The sequence below is a fragment of the Entelurus aequoreus genome, linkage group LG13 (assembly GCF_033978785.1).
Source record: "Entelurus aequoreus isolate RoL-2023_Sb linkage group LG13, RoL_Eaeq_v1.1, whole genome shotgun sequence".
Lineage (NCBI taxonomy): Eukaryota > Metazoa > Chordata > Actinopteri > Syngnathiformes > Syngnathidae > Entelurus > Entelurus aequoreus.
The window spans coordinates 42,699,923-42,720,991 of record NC_084743.1 but is presented as its reverse complement, the minus strand read 5'-3'; the positions used below and the strand labels follow the sequence as shown (position 1 = coordinate 42,720,991).

Genomic DNA, 21,069 nt, shown 5'->3' with positions numbered 1-21,069 from the left:
TAATAATGTTAATATATATATATATATATATATATATATATATATATATATATATATATATATATATATATATATATATATATATATATATATATATGCATGTATGTATGTATGTATGTATGTATGTATGTATGTATGTATGTATGTATGTACAGTATATATAGGACACCTAAGTCAAGCATTGAAATATTTGAGGACTGATTTAAAGCAACATTCACTGAGATCAACCAGAAAATGTTTTTCTTTGTGGTGACTTCAACATTGACCTCTTGAACCCCAATAAGCAAAATAACATTGACAATTTCATAGATACCATGTACAGCATGGGTTTATATCCAAAAATTACAAAGCCAGGCAGAATCACAAATCACTGTGCACCTCTTATTGATAATATTTTTACTAATGATTTTGATAACAACACTACATGTGGTCTGCTCATATCTGATGTTAGTGATCATTTACCAGTTTCAACAATCTATGATGGAACCTACAAGAAGAGAAACATGGATGACAAACAGACATTTAAAAGATTATGTACAGAGGACAGTATGACCGCTTTAAACAATGATCTACAAGAACAATGATGGGCTAATGTGTACAGTGAAACTGATGTAAACGAAGCATATGGTCATTTTTTCAGTACTTTCATGACACTTTATGATATGTTTGTAAGAAAAAAAAATCTATAGAGGCAGAAAATAGGTACAAAAAGTATAACAATAAGCCAAACAACATTTTCCGAACATGTAGAAAAAAATATTACAGTTATTTATTAGACAAGAACAAAAATACCATGAGAGCTACATGGGGCATACTCAATAGTATCATTAAAAACAGCGCTAAGAATGATTACCCTAGATACTTTATAGACGTAAACGTAACAAACGACAATATGAACGAAATAGTGCAACACTTTAACAATTACTTTGTAAATATCGGTACCAACATAGAGCAAATGATTCCAGTTACCGGATCAATTAAAGACTGGAATGACTCGATAGATATAAATCCCAACTCTATGTTCCTCGTTAATGTGACAAAAGAGGAAATAATCAAAATTGTAAAGACATGCAAGGCCAAGATTTTAACTGATTGTCACGGAATTGATATGAAAGCGATAAAGTTATTGAAGACATTTCAGAACCTTTAACGTATATTAGCAATCTTTCGTTTCAAACTGGAAAATTCCCAACAAAAGGAAAATAGAAAAAGTAGTACCAATTTATAAGACTGGAAACAAACACCAATTCACAAACTATAGACCTCTATCTTTACTGCCATATTTTTCTAAAATGATTGAAAACATATTCAACAACAGATTGGACAAATTCATAAATAAAGGTGGAATACTCACAGACAACCAATATGGATACAGAGGTAACATTTCAACATCGATGCCATTAATCGAAATAACACAGGAAATTACCAATGCAATAGATGGTACACAGTGTCTAGCAGCAGTAGTTATGGATCTAACAAAATCATTTGACACAATCATAATATCTTAATTACAAAATCAGAACGATATGTCATCAGAGACCTGGGGCCGTACTTATCAAGCTTCTTAGAATTACTCCTAAGAAGTCTGCTAAGAGTTGACTTAAGAGTAAATAAATTCTTCGCTGAAAGCTGCACTTAAAAGTTAGTTATCAAGCGTCTTACTCACACTTTCAGCGAAGTGTAGGACTGAATCTTAAGTGTCACACTCAGAGCTGAATTACGACATTACTATGTGCCGTAAACGGAATTTTAGGTGACGTCATTTCTGTGTCCATAGAAATGACCAATCACGGAAGGGAATCCCTTGTCTAAGAATAAAGAAACATCTTGGAAATATTTAAGTGGACAATTGGAGTGTATATTTTGACAATAAACTACAAAATAATACAAAACAAACAAACAATATTGGCAATGAATCAAAAATAAATGTTTCCTTTTTGTTGCACCTTTCCTGCTTCCTGCTCCCAGACCGTAACAAAGAGGCAGGGGAGACACTTCTCCAGGATGTATGCTCGGGGCAACACCCTTCACTTTACCCGGCAGTGGGTCTCCACAGCGGACGACTTTAGAGTGAATGATGAGTCCGGCGATTAGTTGCAAATCTTGCTTTATTGATTGCTTGCACACAGCCAATCCAACACAAAACAAACTAGTCCCGGCTTGCACTCACAATACCGCTCCCTCTCTTCTCTCGCCCACACACTCACTGACGTCACTCACCTCACATGCTGTAACCTAGCGTATGTGTGTGCCACACACATACGCTACTCTCATAACATGTTCTTTCCAATTCATTAATTAGGCAACTAATTTGAAACTGGTGTGTGTGGCTCTATATATACTAGTCCACTGCAGCCACATACAGAAATCAACAAGGAATCGAAAATTATTAAATCTGACAAAAATAATACCTGCTCTGTCTAAACGATATCGTTTGATCAGCTGCTCGTCATCAAACAAAGATGAACGTTCGCGCACGTCTCTCGCCTCAGTGCCATCCCCTGCTGGCAACTCCTAACCACTTAAGACACCTCTGAAGGTCTCTTAAATATCGTGGAGAGTAGGAGTGATTCTTAGACTTAAGAACGTTGATAAAAAGCTTTTATTCTTAAGTTTGAGAGTAGGACTAAATTTCGCAAATTTTCAGGACTTAAGTGTAAAATGGCACTCTAAGAAGCTTGATAAGTACGGCCCCTGGTCTTAAACTGGATAAGAAGCTACTTAACCAACAGAAAGCAATATGTGAAGTTAGGTGAAAATATATCAACAGAGCTAGAGATAACTTGCGGTGTACCCCAGGGATCAATACTGGGACCAAAATTGTTCAATCTTTTTATAAACGACATTTGTAAAGTTACAAAAGACTTAAAGTTAGTATTATTTGCAGACGACACAACTGCGTTTTGTTCAGGAGAAAACACAAAGAAGCTAATGCAAATAAAAGCAGAAGAAATTAAGAAATTAAAGACATGGTTCGACAAAAACAGATCTTTAAATCTCAGTAAAACAAAAATAATGTTATTTGGTAACAGTATAAGAGAAAGTCAAACACAAGTACAAATAGACGGAGTAGATATTGAAAGAGTAAAATAGGTTTCATAATACACCTTACGGTGCAACCTGGACAGATCATCAGTGATTCTCCCGGGGTCATAGGGTGTTTCGGGTCTTAATCAAACACCCTCTCCCGGGCGACCCAGCCGAGGGTGATCAGTCCCTCGACTTGTGTCCAGGTAGCGCTCCACGCCACGCGTCCTCCCTCCGACGGTCTGCCCCGGGGTTGCGCCGGTGGTGCTTGGAGGTTCCAGGCACTGTGGGGAATGTCCGGGCCTGGGTCCTCCTCCGTCTCATCAGGGCCGTACAAGGTACTGGCCCTGTGCGTTGCACCACGGGTTTCCTCAGGCAGCCTATCTTGATCTTATGTGTCTTCAGGGTTTTTCGCAGCGTTATTTGGGTGCTCCCTTGCAGGAGCTGCAGCTTGGGATGCTACCCCTCCCTGCCCCGGTTGCCGTCTTTCCGGGCTGTCAACTGTCTCTCCAGTTGTCACCACTCTTTCGAGGTTGTCATCCAGCCTCTTCCTGGAAGTCAATGGCGATGCCATACTGGATCGGTTTCATAATACACCTTACGGTGCAACCTGGACACATCATCAGTGATTCTCCCGGGGTCATAGGGTGTTTCGGGTCTTAATCAAACACCCTCTCCCGGGCGACCCAGCCGAGGGTGATCAGTCCCTCGACTTGTGTCCAGGTAGCGCTCCACGCCACGCGTCCCCCCTCCGACGGTCTGCCCCGGGGTTGCGCCGGTGGTGCTTGGAGGTTCCAGGCACTGTGGGGAATGTCCGGGCCTGGGTCCTCCTCCGTCTCATCAGGGTCGTACAAGGTACTGGCCCTGTGCGTTGCACCACGGGTTTCCTCAGGCAGCCTATCTTGATCTTATGTGTCTTCAGGGTTTTTCGCAGCGTTATTTGGGTGCTCCCTTGCAGGAGCTGCAGCTTGGGATGCTACCCCTCCCTGCCCCGGTTGCCGTCTTTCCGGGCTGTCAACTGTCTCTCCAGTTGTCACCACTCTTTCGAGGTTGTCATCCAGCCTCTTCCTGGAAGTCAATGGCGATGCCATACTGGATCGGTTTCATAATACACCTTACGGTGCAACCTGGACACATCATCAGTGATTCTCCCGGGGTCATAGGGTGTTTCGGGTCTTAATCAAACACCCTCTCCCGGGCGACCCAGCCGAGGGTGATCAGTCCCTCGACTTGTGTCCAGGTAGCGCTCCACGCCACGCGTCCTCCCTCCGACGGTCTGCCCCGGGGTTGCGCCGGTGGTGCTTGGAGGTTCCAGGCACTGTGGGGAATGTCCGGGCCTGGGTCCTCCTCCGTCTCATCAGGGCCGTACAAGGTACTGGCCCTGTGCGTTGCACCACGGGTTTCCTCAGGCAGCCTATCTTGATCTTATGTGTCTTCGTAAATCAACATTTTGGGCGTAATAATATATGATAAAATGAACTGGAAATTTCATATAAAAAATATATAACATAAGGTGGCACGAAATATTTCAATTATGAATAAAACAAAATATGTTCTCGACCAAAAATCACTTCATATTCTCTACCGCTTGCTAGTGGTACCATAACTTAGTTATTGTGCAGAAATATGGGGAAATAACTACAAAAGTACACCTCAGTCACTACATGTGTTACTAAAATGATCAGTTAGAATAATACACAATGTTGGATATAGAGAACGTACAAATACTTTATTTATTAAATCAAGAATGGTGCATTTGCAACCAGCGAAAGTTTCTGTACAAAGCAAACTATAACCCGCTGGCCAAAAATGTACAACACTTGTAGTAGAAAGTCCAAATCTTAAACAGGAACAAACGTGAATTTATCACAAGAGTTTTATTTACTCATAATCAAATGGTACAAGGTTGGATTGAATTGCCATGCACACAGACAGTTTCTCCGGAGAAACTATGGTGGTCTCTTCTAGACGTTGGATGATGCGCCCCTGAGCAGGAAAAAAAGAAAAAGCCCCAGACTTGGTCTAACTTGGTTATTTATATGTTTCCCTGGTGGATCAAGGGCCAGCTGTCCTAGATCCGCTCACTCTGCAACATTCTTGGATCCCTTAACCATAACAAACAATCAAGATATCTTGTACAATGTCAGGGCGACCATATGCTCAACTTTATGCTTGGCAATCTTCTCCTTCTAGCTTATGCATCAATCAAACAACAAAATAGAAAAGGTGAAAAGGGCAGAAATTCCACTACACAATTATTTTCAACAAAAAAGGAGAAATATAACCTTAGAGAAAAACCAAACTTAAAACATATGTATGCACATACAACAAAAACCTTTAGCATATCAGTATGTGGAATTAAATTATGGAATGGATGAAGTAAAGAAATCAAATAATGTACTAATATGATCCAATTTAAGAGGCTGTTCAAACTGATAGTGTTTAAAAAGTACAAAGAAGAATAATTATGATACACGTCATGAATGTATTGAAAATGAAATATTATCCATATGATTAAGCGGATTATAACTGGTTTACTTACTTCTGAGAAGAACTGATGTATTTAGAACACATTGATGTAAATTGAGTACAAATTGAAAACGGGAAGTATGTGTTAGTAATTGCTATGAAGCAAAAAAGGGGGAGGATTAGATAAGCTTTGCTTCTTCCTACTCCTTTTTGGACATGTAAAGAAAATATGTGATATATCATATTGATACTGTATACATGTTTGAAACACATTTCAACCAATCTAATGAAAAGTGTACAAAACAATAATGCCTGTAGAAAATAAATACAACACATTAGTTTTAAATGACCCATTCACAATTTTCTGTACTTTCTATTGAATATAAACAAAACTACATACAGTGTTTACTGATTATGCCTGATATCATTGTTTTTACTGTATATGGTCACCTCCAATATCATTCTACTCATTGCTGTTTTCTCTATTTTAGATTCCTTCCACTGAGGAGGATGAGCATGACTTGGATCAGGAGATTTATAATACTGTGGGGAAAATCATCAGGGACTTTGTTACCTCCTGGTACTCTACTGTGTCCTCTGAGAGTGGCTTTGAAAAGGAGGTTGAAGAGGCCATGATATCCATGGGCATTGAGCTGAAAAAGCGTGCAAAGCAGCTGGACAGAAAGGTAGCGATTATTTTGAACGTGTCAAATATGGGTCAATAATAATAATAATAATACCTGGGATTTATATAGCGCTTTTCTAAGTACCCAAAGTCGCTTTACATGTCAACACGAAAAACATTGTTTTCAAATGTTTTAAAAACAAAAAAATATGAAAACATTTGTGGAATTAAGCTGTCAGACTTCGGGTGTGCGTTCCTTCGTTGCCGGATAGATGTCCAAACAGAATTGATTCTCAAAACCTTATGTCGGTAGAGGATTTTGAAGATCGGGTTAGTTTAATATACTATCATTAAATATGACTGTTCAGAATAAGAAATATCTTGTAAGTAAAAAATAAAAAAAGTATTAAATTTGTATGGATTAAAAAAAACATTTAACCAATTAAAGAGAAACTTAGTTTTTTTTAAATTATTGTAAAATTCTGAAATTTGTGCTATACTTGCTAGGAACCGCAGCGCCCTATAGCTGGTTTTCAGGAAGATATTACTTAAATTAAACACGGTTGTGTAACATAAATTGAAATGGTAAAAAAAAAAAATATTGTTTGCAAAAAAGAAGAACAAATCTTGAACCTTGATTTCAAATATTTATTATATCTTAGTCATAATATCATTTTTAAATAATAAAAAAAAAAAAAATTGTACTAAAGACCCTTTTGTCCTGGGAGATCCTACCAGGGGCATTAATATAATATTACAGTGGTACCTCAACGTACGAGTATTTTAAAATGCGAGCCTTTTCTCTGCTTTTTGTTATGCTTTAAGTGCTTTATAAATAAAGTTAGTATGGTATAGTAGTTTACTGTCATAATGTAAGTTACGAGCATTTTCGCCACTGGTTGAAATAGTAATTGTCCACTGCCCAGAGCCAGAGATCGACACAATCCTGCTCTCCAACCACCAGAACAATGAAAGTTAGTGCTAACGAACTGAAATGGCAGATTATTTTTCTTGGTTCAAGAAGTACATCAGAGATTTTAGTACATAAAAATTATGTACAGCAAATTGGTCTGGTTAGAATAAAATATAGCCATAAACAATATTTATTTTGCATTTGTATTGACTTCCATCCATCCATTTTCTACCGCTTATTCCCTTTGGGGTCGCGGGGGCGCTGGAGCCTATCTCAGCTACAATCGGGTGGAAGGCGGGGTACACCCTGGACAAGTCACCACCTCATCGCAGGGCCTTTGTATTGACTTGAGATGTCAAATATGAAACAAATAAGATATATTATTTTCAGAAGCCTTCATGTGCATTTTTCACTGACCGGATTGCACCTTAATTCACATGAGAATTTATTCCATATCAATCCTACACCTTTTTTTGACCTGTGGGTATAATAAGAACATGTGATTAATCAATAAATTACTGCATTCAAACTTATGCATTGACATGGCAGTAAGTGTCTCTCAATTCATTCCAATATTATTTTACTGTATTACCGGTACTGTTTCTATCTTTCTAAAAAACAAACAAAAAACTAATTTACTCCCCATAAACCATAAAATTCCAGAGTTTCCTATTTTAGGGTAAGTCAAGTCAAACTTCAGGTTTAGACTCAGAGATTGTTGAACCTCCTACCTGGAATACATTCCTGGGGCCGTACTTATCAAGCTTCTTAGAGTGCCATTTTACACTTAAGTCCTGAGAATTTGCGAAATTTAGTCCTACTCTCAAACTTAAGAATAAAAGCTTTTTATCAACGTTCTTAAGTCTAAGAATCACTCCTACTCTCCACGATATTTAAGAGACCTTCAGAGGTGTCTTTGGTGGTTAGGAGTTGCCAGCAGGGGATGGCACTGAGGCGAGAGAGACGTGCGTGAACGTTCAGGGAACGGAACAATGTTTTTTTTTTTTTTGATGACGAGCAGGTGATCAAATGGTATCGTTTAGACAGAGCGGATATTATTTTTGTCACAGATTTAATACTTTTCGATTCTTTGTTGATTTCTGCATGTGGCTGCAGTGGGCTAGTATATATAGAGCCACCCACACCAGTTTCAAATTAGTTGCCTAATTAATGAATTGGAAAAAAAATGTTATGACAGTAGCGTATGTGTGTGGCCGTGAGGTGAGTGACGTCAGTGAGTGTGTGGGCGATAGAAGAGAGGGAGCGGTAGAGTGAGTGCCGGCGGGGACTAGTTTGTTTTGTATTATTTTGTAGTTTATTGTCAAAATATACACTCCCATTGTCCACTTAAATATTTCCAAGATATTTATTTATTCTTAGACAACGGATTCCCTTCCGTGATTTCTATGGACACAGAAATGACGTCACCTAAAATTCCGTTTACGGCACATAGTAATGTCGTAATTCAGCTCTGAGTGTGACACTTAAGATTCAGTCCTACACTTCGCTGAAAGTGTGAGTAAGACGCTTGATAACTAACTTTTAAGTGCAGCTTTCAGCGAAGAATTTATTTACTCTTAAGTCAACTCTTAGCAGACTTCTTAGGAGTAATTCTAAGAAGCTTGATAAGTACGGCCCCTGGTCTGTAGAAAAACACAATCCAAAAAAAAAAAAAAAGTATCTCCAAGTAAGGCGGGTGGGGTCTTTTAAATCAGGATTAATTAAAAAAATAAAAAGGGACGCTGGTGAAGGAGAACAAACAATGTGCTGTTTAAAACTGCATGTGTGATCTACTGCTCAGTCTTGGGAACAATTTGCTTTTGAAGCCAGCTGGGCTCCAGACACTGTAATAAACCTTAATGTAGAATGATGAATTTAGCAATACCATTTTTGGCATTTTGTATTGCTGCAGAGAATGACCCAAAGGATCTTGGAGCTGTTTGGTTGCCATCTACAGGACTACCTTAGAGCCAAGGATCTGGTTATCCAGCAGCAGGTGTCTTCAAGAGGGAGCAATGACAGCAAGAAATTGTGGCTGGCGTATTCTGGTATTACCGCAACTCATTTTGTCATGACCAGTGAGGCAGCAGAAGTCAATTACACACGAGCAATGGTGGACTTACTGCTGCATGTTTTAGTGCCCCGGCCTTACTTGGAAACCCACACTGGACAATTTGTTGTTGGAGAGCTCATCACTTGCAACGTCTTGCTCCCCCTTTTTGATAAATTGTCTGACCCTGACTGGCTAAATCTTTTCATGATAGAAATATTTGGCAGATCTACTAAAGCAAAGGCTGTGAATGGAGAAGAGTGCCTACATTCACCATTATCCCCAACACCTACAGAATTAGAACTCACTCTATCGCAAGAGTTCACATTGGCACTTCAGAATAATACTGATGTCTCTCTGCCAAAAGCTCAAACAGAAACAGGAACCCATGCAGATATGGCCATGCATGAACTAGCGGTATTTGATAGGGATGAGTCAGAGATTGTGGACTGTCAAAAGACCAATACTGAAGATGAGACAATTCATTTGTTCTCAAGAAATTTGGTGAGAAGAAGCAAATCAAATCCCTTTTACCAAGAACATGATTCTGATTTGGACTCTCCGTTAGGTGACTACAAACAGAGTTCCATTGACTCGCTGGTCATGATCGGACAAGAGGAGGGCTTTTATGACCAACAGAAAAAATGTGGCACATCTGTTGACAGCAACAATAGCAATGACTTGGAGGATCTTTGCTTCATTCAGGAAGTTGGCTCTTGTCTTAGAGGGGCAAATTCAGAGACAGAGTATTTAAATGACCCAACGGAAAAGAGTGCAGAGAGCACTCCCATCGGCAGCCTTCAGAACTTGGAGAGGGAAGGTAGCTTTGCTTCAACAACCCTAGCGAGGGAGTTTCCTCTGGTTGTAGAACCGCCTGGGAACACCAATGAAGGTATTGTCATGAGCCCAGTACCAGGTTCCTCACCCTTGCCTTCATTTAGTTTTGAGCCCCTTATCAGCCCTGATGGACCAATCATTATCCAAAACCTTCGAATAGCTGGCACCGTCACAGCTAAGGAACACCGTGGCACCGGCTCACACCCTTACACTCTTTACACCATCAAGGTAAGAACTGTACTCATTTTGTTAATGAAGTACAGTCGACCAACGATCAAGTTTATACAGTGAATATTGCAATCTGTTTTGTTGTGTTGACTTTCAGTATGAGACAGCGATGAGTTGTGAAACCCCTGGGCACATCCAACCATGCTCTGAGGATGGCAACACATTGCTCATAGGTTTCGAAAGCTCTTCTTCTATTCAGCCTGTGGCCTATCACATGGTCAACAGGCGATACAGTGAATTTCTTAACCTCCAAACACGAGTGGAAGAGAAAACAGACCTAAAGAAATTAATCAAAGGTAGGTTTGGATTTATTTATGTATCTTGTCAAGTTAAATCTTAAGCTCAATTCAAATAGCTCCTCCTCTTTTTGTGACTTCCCTCCTTGGTTTTGCACGTTCACGTCAATCAATAGGCGTTCAAATTTTCTGTCAGGTGGGGGGGAAGGGCGAAGTACCAAAGACCCCTTTGCCCTGGGAGATTCCACCAGGGGCTTTCCAAAATGTCCAGTGTTAATTCTATTTATTTGCAAAGTATATACATTTCCCATAGTTTTTAGTAAATCATTCATTTTCTTTTGCTTATTGGGTCCGGGTTGACCTCAGTAGGGAAGCCACCTCTTCAAGTTCCATTCAAGGCGTTTCCAGGCCAGCTGTGGAACATAACCCCTCCAGTGTGTCCTAGGTCTCCTGGCTGTGCATGCCAGTAACACCTCACCAGGAAGGCGTCCAGGAGGCATCCAGATGAGATGGGAAGGAGCAGTGGCTCTACTTTGATGTCGATCGAGTACCTCCTGTTTTTTGCACAAGAACCAGAATAATTACTCAGTGCAAAGACAGTGTATTGCTTCTTGACTCTTAAGTTTTTCTTTAATTTTACTTTACTTTTTATAAATCAAGGTTTCAAAAAGCAGGGTGCAAAGATCAAATTATTTTAGAAAAGAACGGCAATAAGGCAAACAATGTGATGCTGGAGTGTCTGAAGGATTATTTTTGTTCCTAGATTGCAGATGAAACTATATTCCTAATACTTGTATTTTGTTTATGTTAAGTATTTGAACCAATATTCAATATTTCAATATTTTGAAGGTGTAAAGGGTCCAAAGAAAATATTTCCAGATATGCCATTTGGAAACATGGACAGTGATAAGATCGAGGCTAGGAAAGGAATGCTTGAGACCTATCTCAAGGTGCATAATTAATTTACTTTTTATGAAATGACTTACTTTCTTGTAGGCTTAATGTACTTTTATTCACAGACATTTTTCAATTGTTTTTTTCAGCATCTCTGTGCTATACCCGAAATAGCCAACAGTGAACAGATGCAAGAGTTTCTGGCTCTCAATACAGATGCCCGGATTGCCTTTGTCAAAAAACCTTTTATTGTGTCACGCATTGACAAGGTTAGTCACTGGTCATATTTTCAATAAATAAGTCAAGCGTTTAAGTAGTAATTGTAATTATCCTAGAAATAAAAATATGTAATCTTATATCTTTATTTATAGGGTGTCTAGATTTGATATCGAATATTGGTTCGTTATCAGCAAAAAAAACAAGTATGCAATTGTATCGGCTTGCATCTAAAACCTCCGATATAAGCGCTTCGATGCAAACAGTACTGCAGTGCATTTACTAGCGCAACAGTCATTTAACAGATAAATGTCCTCCACAAGGTTGGTCTTTTCTTGAATTTTAGTGAACACTGTGGGCAATAGGCTAATATGAGCTAGCAGCTACACAACATTTAAGCACACAATAACACACAAGCTAGACACATGTAATAAATGTCCTTAATTGAACAATATCGCAATCTAAAACACGACATTTGTCAATACAAACAATTATTAAATAATTATAGTCTCAAAGGCGGAAGCATATTAGAAAGAATTCAGTCACAAACGTGTCTGCATCATTTAACGTACTGCGTCTGCGTCATGAGCTAAATGCTGACCAATAGGTGTCTCTTTAAAAATCATTTACCACTCTATTTCAGCATAAAGGGGACCTCTGATGATTTTATATCTATACTTAAAACACCTCCTTGTGGTTTAATATGTATTGGATATACTTTGGTGTAAATTTTGGTGTAAAAATAGAGTCACCCGGTCACAACATTAGGTATACTTGCCTACTCCAATCGATACAGCACTGCTTCAAAAAATGCGGATTTTAGCAGCATTTATATCACTGCATGTTGCAGGTCAGTGATATTATGTGCATGCCAAGATCAGATGAAAATAATACTTTATCTGACCTTTTCTTATGTTTCCTTAAACCAAGTAGTAATGTCGAGTTTTGTCAGAGTTACTTTAAAAAAAGTTGTAAGATTACTGATTATACCTTTAAAGAGTAACTTAGTTACCTTACCAAATGCTGTATTATTTACAAGTTAGATTATTAGTTTCATTTTGTTGCCAGCACGGAGTGTAGAACAAACCCTAATACTCTTTATCTTTAGCTGACAAAAAGTCAAAAATAATGTGTATGTATTTTTACATCCTCTTTAAATTGGACGCCATGGAATTTTTAAACTGCAGCAGAAGTAAGTAATAGTAATTATAATACAGAATAATAAGTTGTTGTAATAATGTATAAGTAATAGTGCTGCCAAACAATAGATGCAGACTCAATGAGGGACCCACAATCATTTTCATTAACTTTTCATTACCTGAACATATTCCAATTGAAATCATTGCTTTGCATAGTAGATAATTATGGTCTGATCACGGGCATATTTGGGCTCCCAACGCAAAACTAGTCACTGGAGCTCGCCACATAACAAAATCAATGTATAATTTACCATGTTGTTACTACCACGCAAGCTGCACATTACTGCACAATTATCACCTATCCCAACTTTTACTGTAATTGATAGGAACAATAATCAACATCTGGTATAGTTTACCATTTCGAGCACATAATACTCCAATATTTGCGATTAAACACGTCACTCTTCACTTCATTTCTGCATCCTACACCGCTGCAGAGCACATACATTCAGTGTCACTGAGAAAAAGGTTGACACTAGGGATGTCCGATAATGGCTTTTTGCCGATATCCGATATTCTGATATTGTCCAACTCTTAATTACCGATACCGATATCAACCGATACCGATATATACAGTCGTGGAATTAACACATTATTATGCCTAATTTGGACAAGGTATGGTGAAGATAAGGTCCTTTTTAAAAAAATTAATAAAATAAGATACATAAATTAAAAACATTTTCTTGAATAAAAAAGAAAGTAAAACAATATAAAAACAGTTACATAGAAACTAGTAATTAATGAATATCAGTAAAATTAACTGTTAAAGGTTAGTACTATTAGTGTACCAGCAGCACGCACAATCATGTGTGCTTACGGACTGTATCCCTTGCAGACTGTATTGATATATATTGATATATAATGTAGGAACCAGAATATTAATAACAGAAAGAAACAACCCTTTTGTGTGAATGAGGAGGATGGAGGTTTTTTGGATTGGTGCACTAATTGTAAGTATCTTGTGTTTTTTATGTTGATTTACTAAAAAAAAAAACACAAAAAAAACCGATACCGATAATAAAAAATATACCGATAATTTCCGATATTACATTTTAAAGCATTTATTGGCTGATAATATCAGCAGGCCGATATTATCGGACATTTCTAGTTGACACCATAGATAGTTTTATTAAAAACTGGTTAATTCTGCTTCATTTTCATAAAAATATATTTTGATCTCCCTGATTCAAGTCTGCACATGCCATTAATATGGAATGGTCCATTACATAAGAAAAGAGGAGGGGGGCAATTTCAAATCTATTATGATTGATTTAGCATTTTGATTCATTATTATGAGCACAAATTAAGACAAAATATATAGATAATTGTTTTGAATAAGAGAACATTTATTTATTGTTTTTATTAAACATTTAGGGGCCCCTATGTCACGGCCTGTTGCCCTAGGCCTTATTTTGAGTTTGTTAGTGTTTTCCTGTGTTTAGTGCTGTAGTTCCTGTCCTGTGCTTTTGTTTTGGTGGCACTTTAGTTTTTGTGTTTCCCTGCAGCGACTTGACACCTGCCTTTGAGCGCTGTTCCCCGCACTTGTTTTGTGTCATCAAATATTGAGTATTGGCCGCCATTTTTTGTCGGGACCAAAATAAAAGCACAGGACAGTAACTAAAGCACTTAACACAGGAAAAGTCAAAATAAGGCACGGCCACCCTAAAAAACCTTGCGGCCGTAGGTAACTTTCTGTTTACCTAATGGTACACTCCTGGGTCTGATCACCGCTTTTTGAATGAACCTTGTGCTGAAAACGTGACTTGTGGCGATTATGCAGTCAGTCCTCGAGACTCAAGAAGAGAGCAAACACATATTTTTGCTAAATAAAATCACAAAAATAGTAACGCACAATGACTTTGGATAAGTAACTTTAATCTGATTACTGGTTTCGAGTTAGTAACGCGTTAGATTACTTTTTATTGAAAAACTTGGTCATTGTAGAGTAACACGTTACTGGCATCATTGGTAATGTCGTGATGGCGGTTCTTTTCCCGTCGGAGTTCAGCGGCTAATCCAATTTTGTAGTAGCCCAAATGTTGTAGACAAATAAACGCAGAAATATACACTTAGTAGTACCGCATTGTCTGGATAAACATTTTGAACGGTATTAAAAAAGGTGAAAATCTTACTCATCTCCTAATAAGGACATCAATGACTTTTCTGTTTTGTTTGATCATCCGTTTTACTGCCGTCTTACAGGCACAGTTTGGAAACAATTAAGGTATGTAAATAAAAATGTACTAAATCTTTTTATGGAAATACCTCATATCACAAGGTAACGTTATATATCTGCGGCCTACAGTCTAGTGCGGCTAATATATGAAAAAAATGTTTCCATCCATTTTAAATTCAGTGGGTGCAGTTTATATACCGGTGTGGCTTATAGTCTGAAAAATACGGCATTTATTTTGTAGACATAGAGCAGCATGAAACAAGATAGCATATACTAAGTTTTAGCAACATCATGTGCTGAAAATGTTAATTTCCACTTGGGGATTTATAAAGTATTTCTGATTCTGATTCTGATCAGTCTCAGCTGGTCAGCTCAGTAGAGGAGGAGGCTTCCCGGGACAATATGTCCAAGAATGACTACATATGTACATCCGACAATGTGTGACGTCACAGATCCCCCAGTGTCCCAAATACTCAAAAACCTCGCAAACAGATGCATCCAAAACTGCAACCAGTTCACGGCCAAATGCTGGAACATTTGACAATTTAGCTTTGTTTAACGGGAGTATCTAACATTGTAACAAATATTATTAAGAAAAGACTAAATTCATTATAGGTCCCCTTTAAAGACCACATAAGTCCGGACATTCCAGACCGGTACAAACCCCGTTTCCATATGAGTTGGGAAATTGTGTTAGATGTAAATATAAACGGAATACAATGATTTGCAAATCCTTTTCAACCCATATTCAATTGAATGCACTACAAAGACAAGATATTTGATGTTCAAACTCATAAACTTTATTTTTTTGCAAATAATAATTAACTTAGAATATCATGGCTGCAACACGTGCCAAAGTAGTTGGGAAAGGGCATGTTCACCACTGTGTTACATGGCCTTTCCTTTTAACAACACTCAGTAAACGTTTGGGAACTGAGGAGACACATTTTTTAAGCTTCTCAGGTGGAATTCTTTCCCATTCTTGCTTGATGTACAGCTTAAGTTGTTCAACAGTACGGGGGTCTCCGTTGTGGTATTTTAGGCTTCATAATGCGCCACACATTTTCAATGGGAGACAGGTCTGGACTACAGGCAGGCCAGTCTAGTACCCGCACTCTTTTACTATGAAGCCACGTTGATGTAACACGTGGCTTGGCATTGTCTTGCTGAAATAAGCAGGGGCCTCCATGGTAACGTTGCTTGGATGGCAACGTATGTTGCTCCAAAAGCTGTATGTACCTTTCAGCATTAATGGCGCCTTCACAGATGTGTAAGTTACCCATGTCTTGGGCACTAATACAACCCCCCATACCATCACAGATGCTGGCTTTTCAACTTTTGCGCCTATAACAATCCGGATGGTTATTTTCCTCTTTGGTACGGAGGACACGACGTCCACAGTTTCCAAAAACAATTTGAAATGTGGACTCGTCAGGCCACAGAACACTTTTCCACTTTGCATCAGTCCATCTTAGATGAGCTCGGGCCCAGCGAAGCCGGCGGCGTTTCTGGGTGTTGTTGATAAATGGCTTTTGCTTTGCATAGTAGTTTTAACTTGCACTTACAGATGTAGCGACCAACTGTAGTTACTGACAGTGGGTTTCTGAAGTGTTCCTGAGCCCATGTGGTGATATCCTTTACACACTGATGTCGCTTGTTGATGCAGTACAGCCTGAGGGATCGAAGGTCACGGGCTTAGCTGCTTACGTGCAGTGATTTCTCCAGATTCTCTGAACCCTTTGATGATATTACGGACCGTAGATGGTGAAATCCCTAAATTCCTTGCAATAGCTGGTTGAAAATGTTTTTTCTTAAACTGTTCAACAATTTGTTCACGCATTTGTTGACAAAGTGGTGACCCTCGCCCCATCCTTGTTTGTGAATGACTGAGAATTTCATGGAATCTACTTTTATACCCAATCCTGGCACCCACCTGTTCCCAATTTGCCTGTTCACCTGTGGGATGCTCCAAATAAGTGTTTGATGAGCATTCCTCAACTTTATCAGTATTTATTGCCACCTTTCCCAACTTCTTTGTCACGTGTTGCTGGCATCAAATTCTAAAGTTAATGATTATTTGCACAAAAAAAAAAGTTTTTCAGTTTGAACATCAAATATGTTGTCTTTGTAGCATATTCAACTGACTATGGGTTGAAAATGATTTGCAAATCATTGTATTCCGTTTATATTAACATCTAACACAATTTCCCAACTCATATGGAAACAGGGTTTGTAATACAAATGGTGAGAGTATTTTATACCTACCGTTGTTCCCCGTTTGAATAATTTACCTTGATCAAGTCTTTTCCAACATTCCACACTACAAAATAATAAAAGTATGAATGCGGTGTGGCTCAGTTAGTAGAGCGGCTGTGCCAGCAACTTAAGGGTTTCAAGTTAGATTTTAGCTTCAGCCATCCTAGTCACTGCCGTTGCGTCCTTGGGCAAGACACTTTACACACATGCTCTCAGTGCCACCCACACTGGTTTAAATTTAGCTTAACGATGTATATAATAGGTTTTGCTATGTAAAGCGCTTTGAATCTCAAGAGAAATAATGCTATATAAATATAATTCACTTCACAAGATTCATGCTGATATCGTATCGTATCAATATCGGAAGTGTCAAAGTTTTACCTGGACACCCCTACTTAATATGTAAAAACTAGATTAGACATTTTACAAAGTGACATCCAATTAAAACATTTACATTACCATTGTGTTGAAGTGTCATAAGTGCAGAAATATGATGAATGCAAAGAACTGTACTGTTTGGTGTATTTTTTCATAAATAATATTGTTTACTCTGTAATTTATGTCGTATTAATGCAGATTGTGATGAATGCAATCGTGGACACCCTGAAAACCGCTTTTCCTCATTCCGAGCCCCAGAGCCCAACTGAGGAAAATGAAGGCGAGGTGATCACGGACAAAAAGAGCAAGTATGTGATTCTCACCCCGAGGGTGGGGATTAGTGAGACTTTTACTCAATAGTTTTCAGTTTACCCAAGACTCAGTTTACTCTATTAGGAACTAAAAACTTAAACGCGACTGAGCTTAGCAGGTTTGAAATAAAAAGGTTTTCTCAAGCTGCATCACTTCACCTGACAACCTAACGTCATATAGTGTGTTTCACACTTTGAAAACCCCCTGCATTTTAGGTTTCAGACATGTTTAATGTTTTTTCATCAGCAAATAGTGTATGAATTTGCTCCTGTTACAAATGATCATCTTTCTAAAGAAAAGCTATGGCCAAGTAAAACAAGGTGAACTACCAGTGAATACCTTGTAGGCTTAGAAAGTTGTAGCATTGTCTTTGGTGCTATTACGGATTACCAACTGTTATATGTTAACATGCTTGTATACAGTTTTTTAGGAAAAAAATTTCTGAATAATCAGAATCACACAAATTTGGCTTTTGGGTGAAATTTCAGGTTGAACCTAAAATGCCTAAAATATAATCTAAAAATGTTTTTTTAGGTTATCTTAATTTGACCATTTGAATGTTCATGTCCACTGTTCAATTACTTTTTCCACAACTTTGTGTCTAACAAGGAACTGAATAGCAACATTCACAACAATGTGGGATCCATGAATAACCCAATACATTTCTTGGTTCAATTAAAATTGCTTTTTTAAAAGTCCTCTTCATTAGCGTTGAGTATTGTTAACTTTAGACATTATCCGATCCAAGTGCCAATGCTAAAACTGTACTTGAAAAAAGTAAACCGTACACATTTGTCTAAAAACAATGCCTCTTTGCCTTTTGAAATTTGAACAGATTAGTAATTTAAATAGGCTTACTTCAATGGTATAAATTAAATCATAACTAAATTCACAAATTGAAACAATATTCATAATAATTTGTTATAGTTATCACAGCAAATTCAGCAGCAATAAAGAACAATGGGAATGTCCCACCAAAAAACCCACAATATTTTGCAGTACTTTAATTGCATACATTTCGCTGTTTAAGTGCATACAATCAACACAATATGTGCAGGTGAAAAACTAACGTCAAGTGAAACACCATCCCTATGGTTGGGTATTGTTTGAATTCGTGCAATGTTGGATTCCGATTACGGTTCCAATTCTTCAAGAGGCTGGGTTAAAAATGTACTATGGATTTCTCACAGGGATATTTTCAACCAGTTTATTAATATCAATCCTTTGAACTTGAATATAAATGTTATACTATTTCTTTCCACATGAGTACACTTCAACAAAAGTTTCACTTTATTTTTGAAAACCTCATAACAAAACATTTACACTTATCCTGTTTATGTGTCAGAGATAGGGATGTTCCGATCAGGATTTAATGCTGCCGATTCAGATGCCGATCATTCGTTAGTGAAATCGGTATGGATTTATCGTGAGTGCTATTGAAGGTGTAACAATGTCAACATATTTAAACAAGGTACTTATTTTATTTTATTATTTACATGTGTTTGATCAAAACAAAGTCAATAATACACAATAACTAAACAAAAACTACTACCTACTGCTCATTGAAATCCTTTGGTTTTTACCCTCAAAGTCCTCCTCTATCCAAGGACTTATTCTCTGAGTTTTGTAAGAACAACCAAAAAAATATTTTGAGATAATATTAATATCAACCTTATCACTCTCGTATAAATCATATACTAATACTATTGTTGATATCAACATAATCGATCGAGCCGTTTTCCCCTCGACTTCTATACTTCTTAAAGTTTACTAAGCACTTATTTCTTGTGTATTTCAGGATATTGTGCATTAACGGCTATTTTAACGGCTAGTTTGGCTTTGCAATTAGCTTGCCTGCTTCTGCTTGCTCTGACTGTGTGCAACATGTTTCGCATAGAAGCCCCCGGACAACATAGCTCCTAGGATCATTGGGACACACAAACTGATGATGATTCTACCATGTTGGCAAAATACAAATACACAATACATATACTTATATAACACATACAACATATTTTATTATACTTTGTTAATTTAACCAGCAAAGCCATTTTGTCATACATTTATTGTGATTCATTGTCATTGTCAATTCAATGCATCACACTTTATGTGGTTAAGATACAGCTGTTTGTAATTATGCATTTGGCCAGCCGGTGGAGTCTTGTGCCGAAGCATGTATTGATGCTTCGAGAAATTCTCGAACCAATTGGCTTAAGTGGTTCAATGCTTCATGAGGCTTCATCTGACCATCACTAATAAAGAGCATAACCTATTTCAAAAATAAAAGAATGTTACTTCCTTCATTGTCTGTCACAAATATTGCAAAATAACACGTCAAAACAAAATAGAAACCCTTGCTTACGTCCATTTTGCAAACTGATTTACTTCTTCTACTTCTTCTTTAATTCTTCTTCGGTGGTCCAATGATGGGGCAAATGTCTCAACGTTGTCCCACGCCCCAATCTACGGGCGGCAGCCAGGGGCTTCTCGCGGTGGCTGCAATATCTTCCTCAAAGTGGAGTTTCGCGGAATGAGATTTTTTTAGAATTACGACTCAAGACGCAAAACACCCTTTAATGGAAACACCTGCAAGTCGCAAATATACGTACTTCATCAACATTTTTGAAATTTCGCTTTTATTTTGCAAAAAAACTGCAATGCAAAAGCAGCTCGTAATTAGCTGCTACATTAATTCATACAAAGTTTATAAAATAAACCTATGACAGGGAAAAAAGTATTTCATAAAAAAAATGGGATAACATTTGCGATTTTTTCCATCTAAAAAAAATGCTAATCCACTCTGATTAACAAATAAACACGGTAGAGATAAAACACATCACATTTGACTATTGGTAAAAGTTGTTAGAATGTTTCGGTTTGTGAACCGGCGTAAGAATCATTACTTTTACCTGAGGAGAGCAGTAAGGGAACTGGTTGAAACTACATCAATTTCCAGTAAGTCTTACTGGTGCGGACAGCGTGATTTAGTTGGCCTGAGTTGCACGGCGAGCTCTGTGTCCTGCGTGGCACATCCCATTTAGAACCATATCTCTCAACACTATTAGTAAATGATTCTTGCGTGTCTAAAAACAACTAGCCGTGTCACAACAGAAAGCAGCTACAGCCCTATGGAAGTGTCTCTTACTCTCTAAAAACTATTTACCTGCACTCAAGAATTTTTCACTGATATTTAAAGAAAACATGATGACTGCAATCGATCAATCCTCCCAATACACCCGGGGGGGGGGGGTTA

General features: G+C 37.9%; 1 protein-coding gene across 1 annotated transcript in view; it reads left to right on the top strand.

The window, feature by feature from the left end:
• The window catches only part of LOC133663423 (sorting nexin-19-like), a 62,712-nt gene that overhangs the window by 9,858 nt on the left and 31,785 nt on the right, over positions 1-21,069 (top strand). The window contains exons 3-8 of the mRNA XM_062067884.1: positions 5,988-6,182; positions 8,947-10,149; positions 10,247-10,445; positions 11,235-11,335; positions 11,429-11,548; positions 17,703-17,812. Of these exons, the coding sequence (XP_061923868.1) occupies positions 5,988-6,182; positions 8,947-10,149; positions 10,247-10,445; positions 11,235-11,335; positions 11,429-11,548; positions 17,703-17,812 (1,928 nt within the window). The remainder of the gene's footprint in view (positions 1-5,987; positions 6,183-8,946; positions 10,150-10,246; positions 10,446-11,234; positions 11,336-11,428; positions 11,549-17,702; positions 17,813-21,069) is intronic.